This window comes from Lycorma delicatula, chromosome 13 (genome assembly GCF_047948215.1).
Source record: "Lycorma delicatula isolate Av1 chromosome 13, ASM4794821v1, whole genome shotgun sequence".
Classification (NCBI taxonomy): domain Eukaryota; kingdom Metazoa; phylum Arthropoda; class Insecta; order Hemiptera; family Fulgoridae; genus Lycorma; species Lycorma delicatula.
This window is the reverse complement of record NC_134467.1, coordinates 12,687,284-12,708,221: the sequence shown is the minus strand read 5'-3', so window position 1 is coordinate 12,708,221 and position 20,938 is coordinate 12,687,284. Positions and strand designations below refer to the sequence as shown.

Genomic DNA, 20,938 nt, shown 5'->3' with positions numbered 1-20,938 from the left:
TTTTGTTTTTAAATAATATAAGGAAATATTTTTTTAAAGTACAGTATTAAAATTCGCATATCGTGCAAAAGGGATTTAATTTTTAAACCGTGTTTACAATATAGTTTACGTTAGTTGTGTTTGTTATAATATAGTGAATGTGAAATCAGTGCTACCAGTTGAAAAATTTACCTTTTTTCTTTTTTATTAAAACTCGAAAAAAATGCTTGATTTATCATTTTTATTAACAGTTATTGTTGTGGAATAATTTTGTTTTATTATATATTTTTTTAATTTTTATTTTACACAAGTGTTTATTTCGCCATGTTGACTTTTTCACCTTATTTAATCGATACGTATTACGATTTTCATAATATTAAATCTGCTAAGAAGAAAATGAAGGTAATTTTTTTTTTAACTAATTAATTTTTTTTATACACGTTATTAATATTACATTTAGCTAAACTTACATGGTTTTTATATTAAAAAAAATTGTTTAGCGATTCAAATGTTGGAATAGGCTTTTATATTTCCTCCTTAAACCATTATTAAAATAGGAATTCTAACCATTTAATAATTTTTGAAAATATTGTTTAAAAAAAAATAAATTTATAATTTCTTTTATTTAAAATATATTTAAACAATAAGAATTACTTTTTTTATGTACTTATTCCATGATGAAAACGGATGATTCCAAATTTATTTTTATTGATTTCATTAGATGACACCCTGTTACTTTTGTGCGGGGGGGGGGTATTCCTGTTATGAAGATTATGAAAATTAACGGTTTTGAGGTTAATAATGATTATGTTTTTTGGAGATGTCAAAAATACTTAAAGCACGGTATCTAATGTGTATCCTCTATTTCATCTCGACCAATTGTTATTATATTAAACATTTTTTAGCCTTTTTAAAAATCAAAACTTTTAAGATATACAGTTTATTTTTTACAATGCTTTTTATTTTGAAAAAAATATATACCGTAATTTACTTAGACGAAAAAAAAAAATAAAATGCGTCTATAAAAATCGGGTCAATAGTTTTAATTATACTATAGTAATTCAGTTATTTTTAACATATAATTATGTTGGTATCACTGCGTTGTAAAAATGTCTAAGTATACATATTACATGTAGCATGTTATATTAAAAGATTTTAATTTCACGGTTAGGGATTTTTTTTTGCTAAATAGATTTAATTTGGCAACATTGATTGTATTTATGTCAGTGATAGTTTTTTTAAACATTTTTATTATATTATTTATTTAACATTCGGTGTTTGTTTCAAATATCGCATATATAGGTGTATTGTTGTATGTTGCTACTAATTTTTTTGTAATATTTATTTTTTTTTAACGTTACCGCTTTCGGGGAATTTTTTTATATGTTTTTACCCAATTTTTATAATTGTATTTATTTTCGTTTATTCAATTACCGATGTAAATATTTTACTGGGTGTTTTATCTTTGTCATTTGTATGTCTTATTACCAACATGATTTTCACTCGACTAATTCTTCCTCCCTCCTTCCCTCCCGACAAACCAATCCTTCATTATCTTTGTAGCGTTATACACACACACACACACACACACAAATTATGGGAACACGACTTTGCACGCGTGACTGCTTACCATTTTATTTATATATATATATATATTTTTTTTTTTTAAATTTACAGCTTTCTTTTACGTTTAAATAAAACAGTACGGGAAGCTTTAAATACTGAATTGGCTTATGTAGTACCATTAAGTAAATAATTTTATTCTTTTTTTTCCTGTTATTTACGTAATTATTATTTCTTATACTAAAGTTGATCGTTGGTACTATTTTATATTTTATTATTATGTTAACGAATAACCATAAAAATTACATTAGTTTAGTTTATTTCACTTACGAGTGGGAAACTAAAGAAACTTTCTTTTTCTTTTTTTGTTTAAATTTTAATCGAATCAAACCGGTTTATTAAAAGGTGTTACATCTTTCAATTTATATTTTATATTTTACTTCTTATGTAGTTTTAAATGGTTCGTTTTTAATACAGGATTTATATGTAATATTTTTCAGTTTCGGGGATCTCTCGATTTGCACTGTTTTTAAATACCGTTGATTTCTGTTGCTATTTTATACGTTAAGTATCGTATTAAGTTTAAATATCACTTTTTTTATTGATTAGCTGTACGTAATTTGTATATTTTACCGTTAATTAGATGAGGTTGGCGAACTTAGGTTATGTCGATGTACGTACGATTCGTCAGTACGCGGAATCAACATAACGTACGCTCGATAACGTCGACTAATTAACGTTAAATATACACATTATATAAACTTATTAATAACAAAAGTAATCTAAATTCAATAATTAGAGGTACTTAAAAGTAGCACAAATTGAGTGCCCCCCCACGTTTAACACAGTAGTACTTATTTTTTAATATATTAATGTTTGCCGATAAAAAAATAAATGTTGGTGTATATATATATATATATATATATATATATATATATATATATGTTTTTGATTTTTGCACGTAATTATTACTGTAGTGTTTTAATTTAAACAAAAAGTATTTCATACCTTTATAAATTTATGCAAAATATAATCGATCTGTTTGAGGAGCGAGGTAGGAATTTTTTCTAGGCGGAATTTTTCCATACCGGAATAATTTCCGGCATTCAGTCACCGCTTGACTGAATACAGTGCGATTAACAGTTAATTCATTTCTGACGCGTCTTGGTTGTTGTGCATCCACGTGTGTGTACCCGATTACGGGCTCTAAGCATACGTTATATTTTGCAAATGTCTAGAAAAAGTTGTTTTTAGGTCTTAACCTGCTGCGCTGTAATTCTAAATTACGTTACTATTTTACTTTCGTTACTGAAATGTTAAATTTTTCCATTTTATTATTTCCGTTATAAATTTCTTTACAAAAAAAATGTGAGGTCAAAATTGTTATACTTTCCTGGCATTGGTTATTTATTCTTATATAACGAAAAAAAATAATGATACGTGAAAAAAGTTACCTAAGATTTTTTTTTAGTGTGGTGGGAGGGTAATTTATGATGAAGTTTTATTGTAAAATTATTACTCAAAGTTTAAGTAACCAAAAAAGTTTTGAAAAATTCAAAATATCGGATTTTATCATTTTTTTCGTTCCCCATTTCCAAAATCACCTTCCATGAAATTCTGTTGATTTTTTTTTCTGTTTATTGTGTTAAATGGAAGAAACTAAAAATATTCCATCAAATGTACAACCAATAAAAGGTTATATAAGATTTATTTTTTGGGTGTAGTGGTTGAATTGTGATGAAATGTTTTGTATTACTAAACTCAAAACCGTTTTAAAAATTCAAAAAATCTATATTTTTAAACTTCGATCGGCTCTCCCATCCCAGTAATACCTATAAAGTATTTTTTTTTTTGGCGAGGGGGGGTCGCTTTCACTTTTGCTATGCATAGAAAAACATTTTTTTTTTAAATCTGTTAAAAATATGCAATAAATAAAAAGGTAATTTTCATTTTTCGGGAAGGGAAAGATTGGTGAAATTCTTCTTTTTTTTTAAATGGTAAGATAAGCCTGCACGTATTTACTGAGCTTAATATAAAATAAAGTTATGTTTGCAAAATTTTGAGAAAATTGATCCCCAATAATATATCTTGCACAACCCTGTGAATATATTGAACTCAAAAATTTATTAACAAATTGTCCCATGTACAAGGGTCTAAACCTCATTTAATCGAAATCGGTTTTTGCAATCAAAATTTATTAAGCTTCAAACACGCCAACACCCGTATATACGTACGTACGTATATTGGGGTTTTGTACGTAGATTTGTTTTTGGGTCATGTAAAGTTGAGAAATACAAAAAATTCAAACCCCATTTTTTTTTTACTGATTTTCTTACAGCAGAGCTCTTTTGGTTTTAAGATTTATTCCTTTGAGATCGAAAATTTTTACAATAATTAATTATGTTTTATTTTTTTACATAATTTTTAATTTTAATATGATTTAATTGGTGTTAAAAAAACACCAATTTACGTATTTAATTTGAAAATAACTAAAACGTATGGTACGTTAAAAATATGTATTAAAGTTATTAGCTGTTAATTTTTATATATATATATATATATATATATATATATATGTCATACAATATGGCGCAAGACCTTGTCTATTTCATATTGTACATTTTTTTTCGTGATTATGTTTTAATAGAGATAAAGAATTTTTTTTTAAATGCCGTGTAATTAATCGTTTATTGGAATTTTATATAACTTTTCGTACGTCTAAAAAATAGATTTTGTTACATATATTTCCGAAAAATAAATGCATTTTTACAATTTACAACAGATTTTATTTGTCAGGTTAATTTCCATATTATACTGTGTACTGACATGTATTAACAATGATGATGCGATAATGTTCTTGATTTCTATTTTTGTAATGTAGTTTTATAATTTCTCTCTCGATCCCCTCTCCGTTCCGCCCCCCCCCCCCCGCTATTACACTAATTATAACTACACAAATGCACACATAAATACTCTTGTTTGTTCCCTCTCTTCTGATTATGTTCTCTCCTTCATTTCCTCTCTTATGACTCAAATAAATAAAACGCACGCGCGCGCACACAAACACACACACACACACATACAAATATTTTAAAGGTCGTGATGTAGATAGTTTGTTTTCACGTTTATTTTGTATGACATCAGTTTTCAAGTGTTTTTTTAATTACTGTATTTATGTAGGAAATTTTTTTTTCTTTGCGTCACAAGTGTTTAGAGAGATGTTATTAATTTTTTCTTCTTTTAATCGCGTTTAAATATTTACAGATTTTCAGATCTAGGTTTGTTAAATATGTCTAAAAATTAAAAATTTTTTTGTTATATTGTTATTTAGTATTTAAGAATATTTAAACCGTTTTTCAATTTTTAAACGTGAAAAAAAATTGGAATTTAAGAAAAGTTTTTTATCTCGAACCGAACTATTTTTCGTAAAATATTATAATCATTCTTCAAACATACGGGGAGCCATTCGAAAACATTTTAAATGGAAGGATTATATCGGTTTAAAGAATATCGAGAAACAAAAATTATTTACGTCAAAAACTTCGAGTTGCGATTAACTATTAATCAAAAAGATGATTTATTATTTTTCTTTACAGCTAGTTTCAAAAGCGGGCCGCAAATTAAAAAAAAAAAAAATGTTTAATTGAAAAATAATAAAAAAAGACTAATTTTATATGTTATATGAAGTTAATTGTTATATGAAGTAGCGGTGGACCCCATCTCTGTGACGCACAAGCTAAGGAGGATTACTCGAAAGTATTACTGACTGTCGGGCCGTCATTTGTACATGATGTACCGAGGTGCCTTCGATAGTATGACCTCTTACGCGGCGTCCGTTAGGGCGCGGTTGCTTTGTTCAACCGATATCAGTAGTTTTTCTAAGGGAAAAGACTCCTACCGCGCTGCTGTAGGAAGCTAACCGAGAGATTATGGCTGGCTATCAGCCAGATTAAGTCTCCATGCGCTTTAATGGTGGACAGGTACTTGCTGGCATTCAGCGGTCGCGGCGGCGAATTGCTGTCTTTGACGAAATAAATTAATTATTGATAGTCATACATGTTTCAGTAGTTGACAGGGTGCGCCTACCCGTTTTAGTGATATTTGACAAGCGGAAGATAGGAGACGCAAGCGAGTGGTGTCTGGTACCGCGCTTATTCCGCTCACGCTTTTAGGTTAGGTCTAGGAGCTAATTAGGACACTGGTCGCTAAACTGTTTCGAGGCTCAGTAGCCGTTTGTGGCACAGACATTCGGTCTTATGCTTTAGGGCGACCGAATGGGGTGGTGGCGGCAGAAATGCCAAGTGGATTAGACTTAAAGGGACGGTAAATTGGCCGTCTAGATCACTGAACCTTACTTCCTTAGGTTAACTGTTTACAGGATGGATAAAAAGCGAGGTATAAAAAAACAAAAATTGACACGCGATGAACCGATCGCTCGCATTGTCGATGACGCTGTCCCAATCGAGAAACGCGAAGATATCATTAAATTAGCGACAGAATTGTACGTCAAATTAGTTGAAAATTGTATCGATTAAACGTTGGAATTTTCGCTCATTTATTGTAAATTAATATAGTATATATAAACCATATTTTAAGCAAATGTTAGGTATGTAAATTTTTCAAAGGTATAAATTTATTGTACAAAAATAGCTGTTTTTTTTTTTTTAATTTTTACTAATTCGTTAACATTTTTCCGCTAAGTTTGTTCTGTTTTGTTTTTCATAATAAAAGTCGACTCTTTTTTTATATTTTCGTAGACTTCATTACATCAACTTTTTCAAAATTAAATTCTCTAAAAATTTTGAAAATAAAATGTACGCATTTAATAGTCATTCAACAAAATTATTGTACTTAAACCAAAAAAAAGGGTATTTTTCGTTACCGAATTTTATGTTTTATGTTTGATAATATGGAAAACAACTACGAGAGATACAGTTCTGGGAACTGTTTTACTTGATTTTCCAAATAAAAAAACATAAGAAATTAAATATACCCCCCCCCCCACATAACGCCTTAAAAGTGTCAGTATGACCTCATTTCAAAGGGGAGGAACTAAAATCCGGGCGAAAGTTTTCACTATTTTTAACTCTATAACAAAACGTTTTCGGAAACATGTTTGTAACGTTTTTCCTTATTTTAATCTGTGGAATCGATTCGCAAATTATTTCGCTTTCCTACTGAATTTTCCTGTGTTGTAAATTAACCTTTCCAACAATTAAATAATGAAACCTTTCCGACAATGAAAAACTTAAATTTAGAGAACGTTCCTACGTCGAAAGATCTATTTTTTTTTTATTCTAGACTACCCCATCAAGAGTACCCGGGCGGAAGATGGTTAAACTCAAAACTTTGAAATCGGTTTGCGAGACATTATTTATTGTTGAAATTTATTGTTAAAATGCCAGATAATTTCTCTCCGCGTCACGTTGTTCTAGAATGAAAGAGTCTATTAATCGGTTGTCGATCATGCCGTAACCAAACGTTCACCGAAAATCGTCGGTGGGGATTTAATTCGACTACAGCGTGTGGGTTTTCTTCAGACCATCGATGTAAATCCTGTGTGTTGTTTATGCCGTTACGGGTAAAAGTAACTTTGTTCGAAAATAGTACGAACGGAATTAAACGGTAATTGTTGTTAAGCCTACCAAGGATTAACGATAGATTTGTATAACTATTTTTGGTTAATATCGTTTTAAAATACGTTGTATGATCGGCAAGCGTCTTAGACCGGTGCCACAACCGCTCAGTAGGAACGGGTACGTTTCCCGCGGGTGTGGAAGGGGAAGCTTGTTTTGTCCTTGAAACTTTGTCCTGAAAAGATAACAGCGGTATCTTTGTTCAGTAGAGAGTGGCAACCTGGTGACCGAAGACGTGTTTTCGATTCTCGGCGGATCATTGTTTTTTTCAAAGCGGATGAAACAAACGGGAAGACGAGTTTGTGTCGAATTCTGTTTGAAAACCTTGAAATCAGCTTCGGAGACTTATGAACTCTTAAAAACAGTTTTCTTCTGGGATAAATGTCTAAGCCCGTCAGATGTTTTTATCGTGTTCATCAGATTCAAAGACGGCAACGAATCAGTCGAACATGACTTCCGGATCGGCCAGCCTTCCGCTTCAAAAACCAGAGAAAACATTATAAAAGTTCGCGATTGAGCGCGCACTGACCGTATATTTACAATTAGTAACACGGCTGGTGAACTAAATTTAAGTTTCTACGCGGTTCAGTTTGTTTTAATTGAAGATTTTAACTTGCGTCGAGCTTCTTCGAAATAAATTCATTCCGTCAGTAGAAACGACCAACTTCGTGAAGCGTCTCAAGAACTCATTAATCGAACCGAAACCGATTCTAATTTCTTAAACAGGTTAATCATAGGTGACGAATTATAGGTTTACAGGTACGTCCTAGAAACAAAGGCACAATCATCGCAGTGGAAGGGTCCAAGTTCGCCACGATTGAATAAAACGCGACAAATTCGGTCGAGTGTGAAGACGGTTTTCGAGTTTTTCTTAGATTGTAAGGGTATCGTGCATCACGAAGTTTACTCTTGGGAACAGTCAGTGAAACAGGAATACTATAAAAGTGTTTTTCAGCGTTTGCCCGAAAATGTACAGCAAAAAGACCTGCATTTTGGCAAGACAAGAATCGCGGTCCTTTACCGCGCAACTCACCGGCTCATCGCGCGTTCTCGATCGCGGAATTTTTAGCCAAATTTCAAATTCCTGTGGTTTTCCGACTTCCCCATGACTTAGCTCCTACTGTTTTCTAAACTGAAATTTTTGCCGAAAGGGAATCGAATCGATTGAAGATATCCAGGCAAATACGGTGAGGATTTTTAACACCGTTGAGAAATAAAATTTTCAGGGATGCTTCCGGTAGTGGAAATACCGAAGGAGCCTGTGCGTTCAGTCACAAAGGGGCTAATTCGAATAAAATCAATCACGATGGCCTTTAAGTACTAACATTTTGAAATTAAAAGCCCGATCTTAAAACTTTCCGACTTACCTCGTACGTTAGTATAGTAATATACTTACTAATATTTATCGTTTATAACTTGATGAAAATTACAACTAAATCTATATCGTTGTATTTAAAATGATTTATAATAAAATGACTGACGGTGGTTGAACTCTTCACCAGAAATCAGCTGATTTTCGAAGTCGAGAGATCTAAGATTCGGATCGCGGCGAAGGCAGTTGGTTTTATGTGGATTTGAATCTGTACTATGGATACCGGTATTCTTTGGCGGTCGGATTTCAATTATAACCAAAGTCTCAAGAAAGGTCGTCGTGAATTTTCCAGATTTCATGTTTACCAGTACATTTACACTTAATTGCAACTACGTCAGGTCTGACGTGCCGGTAGTGGTTATTATGTTGCCTAGACACACACCACCCGGATTTGGCAGTTGCTGGAAAACCGGTCGGAGAAATATATATATATATATATTAAAAAATATTCGTTATACTGAAAGTTATAACGAATATCAGTATAATGATATTTCTTTTAATTAGTTACAATTATATATAATTTTATAGATGTTAATTAAATACGTATAATAAAAAAAAAAGGTTTGTATGCAAACGCATACGTAACGTTATGTTTTTGGTACTGTTGTTACCGTAGACAGGGTACCTATCGTGTGATACTTTTATTAAAAATAATGGAACCGAATCTTCGAATGTTACCTATATGTGTTTCACTTGAGGGTGGAACAGAAACAGGTAACTTATTAGATTCTATTTTTTTATTACTGTATACGTTATAATAATTTTTTTCTCTTTAAAGAACAGATCGCACAAATGTATAATGTTTTTTGCACCCTTTTGACCATGTATAATCCGGTTTTTTCCTAAACGATTAAAAAAATATCTTAATTAAGGTTAGATTTTTGCTACGAACTAGTATTTATATCGGGCCCGCCGATCTTATTTATTTGCTTATTATAATTTGTTTCTCTTAAATTCACTTTCTTATTTTACTTTCACTTTGAGAAGAAGTAAATAGTGAGAATTTTTTTTACCGTACAAAGATCAGAAGTTTAATCAATTTATATTTGTAAACCTTAAAAAAAATGCGAATATAAATTACATTTGACAAAAAAAAAAAAAAAAAATAAGTTCACTCGGCAGTCGGTTTAATTCTAATTCATATCATAATAATTCAGTATTGCCGATCTTCGTGGCGGTGTGGTAGCGTTTCAATTTTTCATCCGGAGGTCCTGTGTTCGAATCCCGATCAGGCATTGCCTTTTTTTATAAGCTAAAAATTTTCATTCTCATACGGGGCAAAATGATGAAAGCAGTCGATGTTCTGTCATTTCAAAGAAAAAAATTACAGTTTATTTCTGGATTGTAATATTAACGAGTTATTTCATTTTTCATACTTTTAACAACAGTTAAATATATATATATATCAGAGTTAAATGACATATTTTTCCAAAATCCGTAAACGTAGAAGCTAAAAGTTAAAAGAATTAATTTAAAGTTGTCGACCAAAATATAACGGCCATTTAGAATTGTTGACTAAATTAGACCAATTTGGTCTAGGCAATTTGGTCTAAATTGACCAATTTGGACAGAGAAGACCAATTTGGTTTCAGGAAAAGTATAGGGACAAGGGAAGCAATTTTAGGCCTCAGATTAATAGTAGAAGGAAGATTAAAGAAAAACAAACCGACATACTTGGCGTTTATAGACCTAGAAAAGGCTTTCGATAACGTAGATTGGAATAAAATGTTAAGCATTTTAAAAAAATTAGGGTTCAAATACAGAGATAGAAGAACAATTGCTAACATGTACAGGAACCAAACAGCAACAATAACAATTGAAGAACATAAGAAAGAAGCCCTAATAAGAAAGGGAGTCCGACAAGGATGTTCCCTATCTCCGTTACTTTTTAATCTTTACATGGAACTAGCAGTTAATGATGTTAAAGAACAATTTAGATTCGGAGTAACAGTACAAAGTGAAAAGATAAAGATGCTACGATTTGCCGATGATATAGTAATTCTAGCCGAGAGTAAAAAGGATTTAGAAGAAACAATGAACGGCATAGATGAAGTCCTACGCAAGAACTATCGCATGAAAATAAACAAGAACAAAACAAAAGTAATGAAATGTAATAGAAATAACAAAGATGGACCTCTGAATGTGAAAATAGGAGGAGAAAAGATTATGGAGGTAGAAGAATTTTGTTATTTGGGAAGTAAAATTACTAAAGATGGACGAAGCAGGAGCGATATAAAATGCCGAATAGCACAAGCTAAACGAGCCTTCAGTAAGAAATATAATTTGTTTACACCAAAAATTATTTTAATCTGAGGAAAAGATTTTTGAAAGTGTATGTTTGGAGTGTCGCTTTATATGGAAGTGAAACTTGGCGATCGGAGTATCTGAGAAGAAAAGATTAGAAGCTTTTGAAATGCGGTGCTATAGGAGAATGTTAAAAATCAGACGGGTGGATAAAGTGACAAATGAAGAGGTATTGCGGCAAATAGATGAAGAAAGAAGCATTTGGAAAAATATAGTTAAAAGAAGAGACAGACTTATAGGCCACATACTAAGGCATCCTGGAATAGTCGCTTTAATATTGGAAGGACAGGTAGAAGGGAAAAATTCTGTAGGCAGGCCACGTTTGGAGTATGTAAAACAAATTGTTGGGGATGTAGGATGTAGAGGGTATACTGAAATGAAACGACTAGCACTAGATAGAGTATCTTGGAGAGCTGCATCAAACCAGTCAAATGACTGAAGACAAAAAAAAAAAAGACTAAATTAGGAAATAAATTAACGGCTTCGACACCAAAAGCAAGCCGAGAATTGAAGGTTGTTAAAAAAAAGAAAGTTTTTGCACGATACTTGAATGCTATCTAAGTAGAATAAGTTAGTGTGTGTTTTATAATTACATAAAGCTAAGTTAAACGGATTTCTTTAGCGACGTGGAACAACCTTTGTTATATTATGGATTGTTTTATACGGTATGATATAGGTCTTAAGGCCTTATCGGACTTTTTCGGTCTGACTGTTTTTCATCCCAGATTTTTTATAGTCAAACTCCAACCGCGTGTTCAACAGATTCAATTCTTTAGCAGTTCTAATCTTTAACTATTGTACGTTTAACTATTAACTATTCTTATCTTTATTACTTTTGTACGTTACCTAAGTGAGCGCAAAACTTGTACGGACTTTAGGCCGACCGGTCCTGAGACGTGCGGTTAAGTGAACCCCCGAACGCCAAAGTTTACCGGTGTTCTATATCTAATATCGAAATCCGTACAAAAGAAATTATCTTTTAAACGATTAAAAAATAAAACCCACTTACCAACAACGTTTTAATGCGGCCTAGCGCTTTCGGAAACGAATTCCATCTTCGGCTTAAATTTTTTTATTAACTAAAACTTTGTCATCATTAGTATAATTGTTATGTATAAAGGTGGTCGGCATGTGTTAAAATTGCGTTTTAATGCGGCCTAGCGCTTTCGGAAACGAATTCCATCTTCGGCTTAAATTTTTTTATTAACTAAAACTTTGTCATCATTAGTATAATTGTTATGTATAAAGGCGGTTGGCATGTGTTAAAATTGCGTTGACTTAACGTCTGTCATAAAGGTGAAGACATTAGGCATAATATGAGATGAATTTATTTTAACTCGTTACATACACGGTTCGTCAGGTGAAATTTTGTCGTTAATTTAATGTAACGTTCAAATAGAGCGACAATAAGCCGAAGTTAAAATTGTAACCGGTTCTATCGAGGTTCGGTTTATCGATTTTAATTACCCGATGGGTAATATTATTTTCATCCTATCTTCAAAATCGATAAAATTACGTAGTTCGACTGGTATATTTGTTAAAAAATCTATAAGATCCGTCGGCACGATCGTAAGGATGGTGACATTCTGGTTCATTACAGTTAGCAGTATCAAAAAGCCTGTCGACCTTGATGTCCAAAAATAGATATTGCTAATATTTGCAATATAAATAATTTTTTATATAATAATATTTTTGTTAACATATGTACATATCTTAAATTAATTTGTTTAAAACATTTTTTTTTTTTTTAATAAAAAAAGTTGAAATAGTATTAAAAAAATTGATTGCATTATTAAGGAGGAAATTTTATTCCGTTCCGCACATATTCGATCGTATCAGGAATTTATAGATTTGCTACTCCTCGGTTACATAAGCTATTGTTTGTGTATATTTCTGGAGAGTTCGTGGTACCATGATAAATAGCCGTGTCGCAAAATGTACCCTTAATTATAAAATAAACAAATTACGTTTTAAAATAAATTTAAATATATGAAATAGTTATTGAAAAACTTCAAAATAAAGTAAAAATTAATCGACAAAATTTAAATGGCGTTAATGCAAATTATTCGCGCATATATTTATGCGCATATAAAACGGGTTGGTTAAAATCCTGAATTTTTTGTTTTTTACTTCCTTGTACGAAGTAAAGGAAGTTTTGTGATGGCGAACAATCTCGATTTTCAGATTTCAACGGAAATATCCATTTTGACTAGTTTCGGCGAGACGTCTGTACGTACGTATGTTTGTCGTATAACTCAAAAACGATTAGCCGTAGATCGTTGAAATTTTGGATTTAGGACTGTTGTAACATCTGCTTGTGCATCTTCCCTTTCGGTTGCAATCGAGTAAATCAAAACCGTCAAAAAAAAGCCCAAAATCCAAAAATTTAGATTTTATACTTAACTACAGTAATTAATAAGCCTTCATTGAGAAGTGATATATCAAAGCGGTACTTATTTTTATCGGTTCAGAGTTATAACCAAATAAAATTTTAATTAATGAAATATCTGGATCTTACAAAGGAAAGGCGCATCGGTTTGAATCCGACTTCATTTCCTTTCTTTGTTTAATTTAAATGTATTGATTTGTTAATAATTATTAACCGCTGATGGTAAAAAACAATTTACGATAAATCGTAATTCAATAATAATAATATTTAAAAAAATATCAGAAGTTATTAATGAAATAAAATTTGATGTGTTTTTCATTTAAAAAATGTGTATATGTAATTAATAGGCGTAAAAAGAAGTCACGTGGTGCCCACATCATATTTTTTTAAATAGTTAATTGGTATTATTTAAAAAATAATATTGTTTTGTGTAATAAAATTTAATAATAAGTTTCTTACACAAAAAAAAATACTATTTTTACAATAAAATACAAAAACAATAATATTTTCAACTAAAATGGTGGGTAGATGTTTTTTCTAGTATTTGTTGGAATTAAATAAAAATGATAGCTGAAGTATAATAAGAACTTTTCTAATACAACGAAATATTGTATTATTCTCTCTTTCAAACATTTTTTTATTAATTATTTAATATTGTATTATTTAGGGATTTTAAGAGGTCTATTTTCTCTAACGTTTACGAATATAACCTCACTTTATATTTAGCTCATTCCACGAGTGCGTGCCTTTCTTAGCATTTTTTTTTTATTTTTAAACCAGGCCTCAAAATCATCCCCTTTCACCAAGTAATAAAATGCTATCTTTTTTTATTGAATATTTTTTAACCGAATTTTTTGTAAATATCTTCCTAGGCGCAGTAGTAATGCAAAAAAATACTTTGGTGGGGAGTATTGTTGGTGGAGTAGCCTATCGATATTTAAAAATATCGATTTTTTTCAATTATCCAATCCTCTCTTTAGTAATAAACTCTTTAGTAATTTTACTTTTAATAATAATATTACAATAAAATTTCATCATAATTCACCCCTTCCTTAATAAAAAGAAATCTTACGTAACTTTTTATTGGTTTTTATGGAATTTTTGTTTTAGTTGCTTCCACTTAACATAGTAAACGTAGAAAAATCTAAGATTTTTTCGGAATGTGAGTTTTGGTGGTGGGGAAAGTTTAAAAAGAAATTTATTTTTGGTTTATTTAAACGTATATTGATAATTTTAATAAAAACTTCATAAATTATACTCCTCTGAAGAAAAGTAATGTTAAGTAACTTTTTTCACGTATCATTATTTTATCTTATCCTCTATATAAGAATAAATAACCAATGCCAGGAAAGTGTTTACATCTTTGTTGTTAGATATTTCAATTTACGTATTTTTAATAAATTATGTAAATACAGGGTGTCCCATATAAAACGCAACCCAACCTTATATTGGTAGGTATTGAAATAATAAAAAGGCACGTGTAAATGTAATTTTTATTATTACCTTACATTTAGTAAATGTTGGAAGTGGTCGCCATCTTCTTGAATACAAGCTTCAATTATTTTTACGGGGTTTCTTGCAACGTTTTTCAAAGTTTGTGGCCGTATATTTAATACAGCATGTTCAATATTGACTTTCAATCGTTCAAGTGTTCGTGGTTTGTCGTTGTAGGCTTTTTCTTTGAGGTAACCCTTAGAAAAAAATCCGCCGCAGTCAAATCTGGAGATCTTGGTGGCCAAAAGCCTCGACCGATAATACAATTACCGAAGAATTCCTCGACGAAATCAGAAGTTGAACCTGTGTAGTGCGATGTCGCACCGTCATGTTGTAGCCGGCAGTGTCTGTCTTCCTCTTCCGAGAGTGCGATGAACCGAAATAAAATATCCTGATATCGTTCTGCATTAATGGCGTGCTCGAAAAAAATAGAACCGATTATCTGCTTCCGCGATATCGCGCACCACACGCCCGACTTCTGCGGGTGTAATTGTTTTTGGTGATAAACGTGGGGATTTTCAGCGCTCCAAATTCTACTGTTTTGGCTGTTTACGTAGCCATCCGAATGAAACCGTGCTTCATCTGTGAAAAATAACGAATCCATAACGTTAATTCCCTCGCGCAGAAATCGACGGAACCGTTGACAATATTGCAGCCGTTTTTCTTTGTCGGGCTCAAGAAGTCGATGAACCGTTTGAATGCGATAAGGTCGTAATCGTAATCGTTTGGTCGCCCGATGAACAGTCGATTTAGACAAATTAATTTCAGCAGCCAAACGTCTCATAGATTTATTCGGCGAAGCGAGTAATCGGTCTTTGATCTCAGCGACTGTATCTGTATAACACCGACGCAGATCTTTTGCGTTCCTTGTTATTAACAGAACCGGTCTCTCTAAATTTTGCGACTGACCTTAATACTGATGTTTTGTCAGGAGCCGGTTTATCCGGGTACTTATGGCGAAACATATCTTGCGCTGCGACCGCTGATTTCGTACTGAAGTACGACTCTACGATGAAAACACGTTCATCTAGCGAAAACACCATCTTGTCTCTAGCGATACACTGAACGTTATGATTGCATTGTTGTTACTATCGTTAGTGTTCTACTGCGTCGCCGCGATGTTCAGATGTTGGACGATGTCCATTTCAGTAACGAGTAGGGGAGTAAGCTTGACTTTTGAAATTTCATGGATGAGAGATTGATGGGTTGCATTTTATATGGGACACCCTGTATATATATATATATATATATATATATATATATATATATATATATATGCGGGAATAAGTTTTAATTTTGTAAATATTGGTCGACGTAATTCACATTTTTTTTATTTTATTTCGGGCCCCGCAGAAATAATTTTTTCATCCCGTTTTTGTATTTTGAAAACTCGTTTTACCTTTTTGTGGGTATCCCCGAGGAGAAAACGTAATTATATTTCAAAATGTAATATTCGTAGGCGTAATAAATATTTAATAATTATAAAAGGGTTAATATGATTTTTTTTTGCGTAACTGTTGGTAATATTATTCATCAAAGACGAACAGTTTTTTATATTGTTTCTCATCGTGTCGTATATGGAGGATTTTAGTGTAATTTTTTGCGGTTAAGTTGGCAATGCGTAATACGAACGGTCCTGCGATATTTAAAAATTAAATTACGGTGTAGCGTTTTAATATTTAAAACGTCTTTCATTTTAATAGCGTTCGAATGCGCTAAGTAAACGCGTTGTTACCGCTATGTATCTAATGTTAGATGCTACGTCGCTTAGTATGGGAGTTTGCAACACCTTAAACGCACGCTGCTCCGTACATGTAGCTATGCGATTACTTTTTTATTTTTAAATTTTATTTTCTGCTCTCTGTCGGTTAGTTTTATAAATAGAAATACTCTACTCTTATTTAACTGTAGATTTATATATACGTTTTATATTTAAATAATAGTGTTACATCCACTACTGTGATTCGGACGGTATATTTCTCGTTTGTTATGCGTTCTGTGCTTATTGAAGTACAGGCTTGTACGTTGCTATGTACAGGTCGAACAAAAAGTTACGGATTATAGTTTTTCACATTTTGTATCTACACGTTATACTTAAAACTAAATGAAATCCTTAATCGATTTTTTTTTTCATATACAGTCGCTTTTGAGTGAATAAGTATGTGCGCGCGCGCATTGTTCGAAAAAGTTTCGTACGGAAGTTCGTTTATCTAAAACGGATTAAATTCTTTTATACATGTTTTATTCTAAATTGTCTCTTTAAAGATTAAATCACCGCTTGTGTGTTTTTTAAATTTTAAAAGTCCGTCCTTTTAATTATTTAATCTTTAGAATTGTTTTATTAGTTTTCTACGTATTGAAATATTTTTTATAAAATTTCTCGCTTATGGAAAATTAATGTTTGTTTTAATTTTGATTGGTGTTGCTGCTATAAGTCACAATAAAAATATCGGTTGTAATTCTAGTTATAGCTTAATTATAAACTTACTTCTTCTCATTTATTCTGCGCCGTTATTTCCTACGTTGGATTTTTTCTATCGATGTTTGTATTTTATATTCGTGCCTTTTTAGTAACAGCAAATAAATAATTACCTCTTTCTTAATATTATTTCTTATTGATAATAGAGGAAACGAAAACTTTTTCTACCGTGTATATTATAATTGGATCATCGCTAGATATGATGTTATAATAATAATGGTTTCCGAATAAATTGTGTTATTGAAGTAAATTAGGCGTCATCTTGTTAACAATAAAATTATCCAGATTTAACCTAGTAGAACGTAATTTTTCAAAATTTAAAATTTACGCTGTTTTGAAGTTATTAAAAGCGTATCTTATTTTACGTATTATCATCTTATTACCTATTATGCATTTTATTTTTCTATTATTTCCTACCGTTCGAGTTACGATTTGTAAAGCTTTGGCAAGGGCGGACTGGTTTATCAGTTATCAAAGGTGTGGTCAGTTCCTTTCATTATTTAAAAATATGAGGTACAAAAATAATTTAATAACAAAAAAAAAGTAACTATAAATCCAAATTTACATTATATAAATTGTTCAATTAATGTATTTAAAAATTAAATTTTTTTGTGTATTTCTTTCTTTTTATTATCGTTATTATTGTAATCTAGTTTTGCTGAATCACGGCACATAAATATTTATCGGTTTATTTATGTAGTAATTCGTTTATAGAAAGCAGAATGAATGAATATTTGATACTTTAACTGAAAGTTGTTTTTGTACAAGCGTTTTGTACGTACGTATATGTTTAAAAAAGTAATAACGATAATAAAAACGTATTATGAGCGATGGATTTCATTTTAATAGATAAAAACGTTTTTGTTACGTATATAAAAAACGAGAATCGAGAGAGGGAAATTTTAATAGCAGAAAGGGAAATTTTGTTTCCTGCTGTAACGTAGTTGAACGTCTGGTGGCGAGAATGTCGAGCAGCAAGCACCGTGCAGAGTGGAATACTAGTGAAATGCCCCAGTCAGTGTGGCACGAGATGCCGTCTAGGTGTGACGTTGTGTTTTGACGCGCAGTTATGTGTGCTCGTCAGTGCGCGTGTGTGTGTGCTGAAATGCAGGTTCGCCCTGCAGCGACACAACATGGACGCTGTTGTCAGAGCTATGTTGCTATCATATTGGAGACTCCATCTGGTTCGTGTTTATGTGTAATTGTTTTTTTTTAATTAATTAAAAAAAATTTGTTTACGTATATATATTTTCAAAATTGTCTAAGGATAAACTGGATTTCTTCGTGTTTTTTTTAAATTTGTTTTTATTTTAGTAAGAATGAAAAAAAAATTGAAGAATTAATTTGATACATTTATTTCTTCTGTACGTACCCGTCGTTGACCGTAACCTTGTGGTATTATTGTTATTATTTTTTTTTTAATGAAACGAAATATCCCTACCCAATGTGAATTCATCCGTATATAAAAACGTATACCGTAAACTTCAGTTATACCTTAACCTATTTTTTTTATTAAATTATAGATAAAGAAATTTCCCTACATTTTTTTTTAATTCGAGTATAACGTTTGGTAATAAAAACGTAATTAAATTTGTGTTTTTTTCAGCGTTGTATATATATCTGCTTTTCATATGAATTTTTTGAAAAAACAGTTTTTTTCGTTTTTATAGTGTGGTGATTTTAATTTTCATTATCGAAGTTCATTCTTCACTCATTTTTAAGTGTAAAATTAATCGAGAAAGTGATTTGGTTTTTTTATCGTTTAAAAAAAAAAAAATTCGATCAATTTTACGCTATATTTATTAATGTTTCGTATTGTTATTTAAAATTTAAATAACTTATCGTACATACTTAAACTGAATAAATTTGTTGTTTATCGATCGATTTCAGTGGAATTTTTTATAGATATATATATATCAGAGGAAGTTTGATTAGATAGGTTTTCATTGAAAATGTATAAACAGTGTTGCCAATATAAGAAAATAAAAATCGTGTATTTTTTTTATCTATTTTTATATTTAAATTTCCAAGTGTTTTTCATTAATAAAACTAACTAAAAAAAAAAATCTATATTTCCTATCAGAAAAACAATTCTTTAAAAGGTAATTTAACTGTGTGTTCCCGATTAATTTTTTTAATTTATTTATAATTAATGATTTTAACAAGGATACACTGTTTTAAAAATAATTATATGTATGTTGCTTATTAATTTGGAAAGAAACATTTTATTTTATTTTTTTTAGACTAAATGAAACTTAGTTAATTAAAAAAATTACCGGTTACCGGTGCAGTTATTTTCAAAGTATATTTTATATTATTTCTTACTGTTACATGTTTTGTTATTATTTCCCGTTTAATTTAAAATATTTCCCGTGTTTTTATCTTTGTTTTATTTTTTTATAAAAAACAAAGACGTTTTCTTTTTTAATTAGGTTATCATGTTTTGTATGTATTTATCCTTTGGAAAACGTTACCGGTTTAGATTATTCGTGAACAAAAAATTATTAAGAAATTAAAGTAAAATTTAAAACATATTTTTTTCTCTCCTGTAGTGTACGTTGCAATCTGTTCAACTAATCAACCCTAAGCAACAACCTTCCACGGCTCGATGATGAGATGAGAATGATTGATATATATTACATGTAAATTAGGTGTCAGTCACAGGTCGACCGTACCCGAGACGTGTGGTTAATCGAACCCAGACCGCCGACGTACAACGGTATCCACTTAATAATATTGAAATCCGTATAAAAGTAAATAGCTGTTGTTAGGATTCGAACCACAGAACCATCGACTTTGAAAATCAGCTGTTAAACAACCGATTTGCGACGTCGAGTTTATCATTAAAATTAACGATACTTTTTTTTAAATACAGAGTGTCCCAGAAGTTTTCATTTGTAGAAAAATTAACATTTTTTTTTTAATTTTATGAAAACCATTTTTTTATTTATATAAATGTACACAACTACCGTTGTTTCGAACGCGCATTTCGACGGGTCTCTTTCACCGCTGAAGGACATCTATAACCCCATAAGTTTCCGTTCGTAGCAAAAATAGACATTTTTTTTATTAAGGTCATGGTATTTCAGGAAGATATCAATAATTTCAACGCTTAGTATAATTGCAGTTATGCTTATAACGGGCGTTGTGATACGTTTCTTGAGATGATTTATATTTCGTATGTTTTTTCGATACACCACGACCTTAACAAAATATTTTCCTATGTATGGAAAAAATTGTCACACGTCTACATACCGGATGTCCAAAGGGACGCTCAAACATCCGGTTAGAATTTTTATTGATCCGATATCTAGTTTCGTGCTAATTAGTATGCCCGTGTAAATGAAAACCGTACCTCGTCCGATATGAAACTTAGCGTCGGTTTTATCTGTATTTGTTTTTGAGAAGCCAGCCGACCTAATTAAGACGTTTTGTTTGTCTGTTCTCTTTAATTTGTTAAATAGTTAACAGTACAGCGTGTTATTTTAAATCGTTTAAATTCTTACGGTAATGTGTATTTTGTGCTGATAAATTACGTATTTTTTTTTTCGGACCGGAGAAATTCTTCATTGAATATCTGCTACGGCGTTTGGAGGGCTAATGTGAAAATCGGACTATTTATTTTTGCATTTAAAACCGACCTATTTGTATACCGTTTATTTTTAACCCGAATCGTGTATTGTATTCTTTGTTTTGATATGTATTCTGAAATATTTGACGTG

General features: G+C 31.1%; 1 protein-coding gene across 4 annotated transcripts in view; it reads left to right on the top strand.

Moving 5' to 3' along the window:
- Window positions 1-20,938, top strand: part of Tlk (Tousled-like kinase) — a 435,474-nt gene that overhangs the window by 285,524 nt on the left and 129,012 nt on the right. The window contains exon 1 of one of the 4 annotated variants that reach the window (XM_075381107.1): window positions 240-381. The exons of 2 other annotated variants lie outside the window; for them this stretch is intronic. In XM_075381107.1, the coding sequence (XP_075237222.1) occupies window positions 304-381 (78 nt within the window). In that variant the 5' untranslated portion in view covers window positions 240-303. Of the gene's footprint in view, window positions 1-239; window positions 382-18,132; window positions 18,401-20,938 lie in introns of those variants that run through there. One more of the 4 variants, XM_075381108.1, reaches the window with a different exon arrangement.